This window comes from Phragmites australis, chromosome 4, assembly GCF_958298935.1.
Source record: "Phragmites australis chromosome 4, lpPhrAust1.1, whole genome shotgun sequence".
NCBI classification, from domain to species: domain Eukaryota; kingdom Viridiplantae; phylum Streptophyta; class Magnoliopsida; order Poales; family Poaceae; genus Phragmites; species Phragmites australis.
Window position 1 is genome coordinate 7,660,630 of NC_084924.1, and position 4,373 is coordinate 7,665,002.

Sequence of the window (4,373 nt, forward strand, 5' to 3'; positions counted from 1 at the left end):
CCACCATGAGAGTTACATCTCATATGAACGGATAGGATTCAATGCTACAGTAATGTACAAATAGTAACATATTGCTACGACGTTTGACGCTACGGTACTTTTGTTACAATGTTCATCGTCAAACTACTGTTTACCATCTTACAAAATATTGTTCACCTCTGAACATATGAACAATCAAACCGAAAATCACATTAATCCACAACTGACGACTATGATCGCATAATGAATATTATCAGATAATATGCAACAACGGTGCACCAAATCCATCCACACCACACATCACAGCACTTCACGATCCAAGGAAGGTGAAAGTTACAAAGCCAAGTTAAAAAGGTAAACGAAGGAACTGAAATGGCAAAAACAGGAGATCAGCCTCAAATGACAAACCACCAGGTAAATGCTCGCTCGCGCTTATGGATTACCATATCGATATGAAACAAGAAACAAGCTGAAGTTGGCTGATTTGCTTCTTTATGCCTGCCGCCTTGTTGCAATTTTCGTGGTCGCAATCTCACAGAAGGCGGATGCTCGGATGACTTACTACAATTGAGCCGAGATCATCCCGAAGGATGCTGATACCATCGTAAGCATTGTGATTCTCCATCCTAGGGCTGCTCCCGGTGCTACTGGAGACTGATCCAAAGGTGGTCTTCTGCAGAACTCCTACAGGGGATGACTCCATCCCTGGGCTTGAATCCCAGCAATCAGTTAGAAGGTTCAGAGGCGCCAACAGGCAATTCCTTGATTCTGTGTTACCGTTCTTGGTCAAAACCTCCCCTAATGGCCCGCCGATCGAAGAATCACGGAACATCTGCGTCCAGTATGCTTCTACCTGGCTCACTTCATCTCTGTTTGCTGCAATGCTGAGACCAAAAGGACTATACTCGCGGCTCAGCTTAAGAGGTGATAACATTAGCTTCTCGTGGATGGGAGATGTAGAGGCCGATGATAGCTCAGACGCCGCCATTGGAGCAGATACCGAGAGCTGTGTTCTCTGAGCTTGCATGTCTTCAGCGTCAGGCCATGCAAGACCTCCCTGAGCAGGTGTCCTGGGCCAGTCCACAAAGTGTTGCAGGGAAGCTGAACTCTGGTGTTCATTCAGACTCTGTGAAGTGAGAAAATTGACATTCTCCAAGGAGTTATGAGGAGAGCTCTTCAGTGAATCTGATGAAACAAGGCCAAAATCTGGCCTTGAGCTGATCACTTCAAAAGGATTGTTCTGTTTTGATAATGGAAAGAGGTTGCCTGTGTCTCTCGTATTCATGGAAGTCAGCATGGAGAGATTGTCAGAGTCCTGTATGTTTTCGCTCTCGTTCTGTTTGTTCACCAGTTCCCTACAGTAATTGTTCGAGAATGGGATTAGTTAGCATGTATCATAGAATGACTTTACTTTCAGAGTTTATGAACTTATTCGTCTTTGCAAATTCAAGGAAAAACTTCTGTAGTAAGACTGAGATGGGACTAGATGGCGTAAATCTCACTCTGCCACTACTTGGACACCTATGATATCACAAAACTAGAATATTTGATTCTAATGGAAATAGGATTGGTGATCTACAAAATGAAAAAGATTAGCCACCAAAACGCTCATGCACAAGTGCACTGTCAGACTAGCACAGCAAGAGGAATGTAGTAGCAAAAGCAAAATCACATTTCATTCGTATTATTTGGCAAATACATAGTCCCTGGATAAGCAAACTAGGAAGAGCATAACTAAACACATCCAATGTGTGGTAAAGCACTGTGAGCATGCTAAAGAAAACATTCTTGGAGCTGCTGAAATGCTACCAGATTCTACCTGTTATATTGCAGAGAGCAAGGATCACTCGCACCCGCGGCATAGCTCTTTACCGGCTGCTGGTGCTGATTGACAATGAGGCCAGCAGCAGCAGCTCCGGCGCCGGAGTCAGCCAGAGTACCAGGCTGGGTAGCAGCAGAGGCAGCAGCAGCCGCCACCGCCGCGGACATCGCTTTCGCGGCATGGCCAGGCTGGCCTTCCACATGCTTTCTTGAACGATGGCGTCCCCGGTTCATGTGTCGCTCGCAGTACTTCTGGTCGGCGACCGCGTCCCTCGAGCACCGCCATTTCTTGCCGTCGGTTCGGCGGCACCGCCCGGGCTCCAGATCCGCGCTGCCGGAGTAGCCCAGCTGGAAAGACCCCCATCCCACTGCCAACGCGCAACAATGCCAATCATGGTTCAGAAAAGAAGGAATCAACACAGCTTTTATCATATCGATGTGCATGATGGAACTGAAGCTATCCCAAAAGGCACTTGGTTGCTTTGCTTTTTTCTCTTTCTTGACTTACATGTGCTTGTGCCGAGGTAAGCAGGCGAGTAGGGGGATGATGCGAGGCTCCTCCTGATGGGAATGAGAAGGCTGTGAGGTATGGGGCTGTTGGCAGCCAGGTACTTGTAGATCAGGGCCTGGTGCTCCAGCTCGATCCACTGAGACGGTGTGAAGGGGCCCCTCACCCTGGCCATTGCTCCCGGCATGCTGGTGCTCAAGCTCACTGAGCTCAATCCTGGGTGGAACAGGGAGGCAGAGTTAGACCACAGAGATGAGCAACAGAGCAGTGAGAGCCAAGGCACAGCCAAAAACATGTACTAACTTCATAGAGATGACCACCAAGATGCATGCGTTTCCTAAACACAACCCTAGCGTAGGGTGAAGGCAAGCAAAAGACACAAAAAACAAATCTGGAACAGAGTGCTAGCTGCAAGGATCAGAAACCTGATAAGCAGCACAGATTCATAGGTGAAGTCCGTAAAAAGCCGCCCGAAAATCACACAGTTTGGTCTCTGAAGTAAGCTTGATTCGCGATACTCCATTGTTTTCATGAACCTTTCTTGCATGCATTTATACTTTTAACTGCTCTTTTTTTATTTTTGATTGAGAAGAAGTGGATATAGTGCCTTAGTGCCGGAGATCACAACTTTTTTCTATTTTTTCTGTTTTAGTATTACTAGCAAACGGCATGACAAAAAGGAATCCACACGATCACGCAGGACAAGAAAGCGGTGGTGGATGTCAGCAAAAAGATCTGAAAACTTATATCGATACATATCAAGAATGATTCGAAAAAAATTAGTAATAAAAATGAGTTATTTTAGAGCAAGAACTCTTTACAGTCACTGATCTAATCAGGGTAAGCCAGAAAACGAAAAGGGAACAAAACCCATAAATATCATTGGCAGTGGCAGTGGCAGCATAAAAGAGTCAACTTATTATGAAAACTTCCGAATCTAAACGAAAAATACTAAAGTTAACTGAAGTTAGAAAATAAGAGTAAAAACAACAGAGAGCACAAATCAGCTCCATTTCTGGTATGAGCAAAGCATAAAGCAAAAGGAGGAGCAACATATATACAGCTAAAAATACGGAAAAATAAATCTATACCTACCATTCCAAAGCGCAAAGAAAGCAAGATGAATCAAAAAGCAATAATACTTGAAAAGGAGTTGATAACAAGCTTTTCAATCACCAAGTCCGATCAACAAGCAGCAGAAAGGAAGCTTTGCACCACCGGCGGTCACCATGGCACCATCCTCACCTGAGCAAGAAGCAGGGGTTCCGTAGTACAGCGGCATCGCCCCATCAGCAGCAGCACCAGCGGCGGCTGCAGCGCTGGAGGGGCATGAGGACGCTGCGGACGAGAAGCTGAGCATGTGCTCCCCGCCGTGCCCGGGGCTGCATGACCCGAGCAAGAACGGCGCCGCCGCCGCCTTGGCGGCCTCCGACACGTCTCCTGCGGCCACCACCCTGGCCTGCTTCGCCCTGCTCCACCCGTGCTCGTCGCTCCCAGCCGCCGCATTGCCCCGCCCGTGCTTGAGCAGCCTAGATCCGCCGCCGAGCAGGCCCAGCTCCGAGGCACCGCCCGGGTCCACGGCCGCCATCACCACCCCGCCCAGGTCCATGGCACCGCCGCTCGTCGTGCTGTCGCGCTAATGCTGGCGTTCATGGGGCTGAAGAGGAGCGAGGTAGCGGAGTGGAAAGGGAGGCGGCATTTCTTGCCGTGGTGTGGTCCGGTAGCTGCTGGTGTCTGTGTGTGCGCTGCTAGGTTGGTGCTCGGCTTGGGTTTTACTGGGGTGGTTGCGACTCGCGCTCGGGAAACCCGGCTGGTTTTTCTTTTGGAAGCAACCGAGAGAGAGAGAGAGAGAGAGAGTAGAGACAGCAGGGGTGAGGATAAATAGGGTGAAAATTTAGGTGTCACCCTACCAACAAAATTGATGGTAGGCAGAGGAGATGGTAATGGTAGTAGCCTCCTCCTAGCAATGAGAGATCTTACTGCTGCACTGTATGCTTTACCACAGTAGTATTTGCTGTTGATATTTTCCATTTGAGCAAGGGGCGATATCTTTGCAAGGTAAAGT

At 48.2% G+C, this 4,373-nt stretch overlaps 1 protein-coding gene across 1 annotated transcript; it reads right to left on the bottom strand.

Moving 5' to 3' along the window:
- Positions 1 to 210: 210 nt before the first annotated feature.
- Positions 211 to 4,163, bottom strand: LOC133915526 (growth-regulating factor 6-like). The gene is made up of 4 exons (XM_062358716.1): positions 3,554 to 4,163; positions 2,309 to 2,524; positions 1,799 to 2,168; positions 211 to 1,334 (listed from the first exon to the last, which is right to left on the bottom strand). Exons 1-4 carry the CDS (start codon positions 3,915 to 3,917, stop codon positions 512 to 514), a joined length of 1,773 nt encoding a protein of 590 aa, XP_062214700.1. The 5' UTR covers positions 3,918 to 4,163; the 3' UTR covers positions 211 to 511.
- Positions 4,164 to 4,373: the final 210 nt, after the last annotated feature.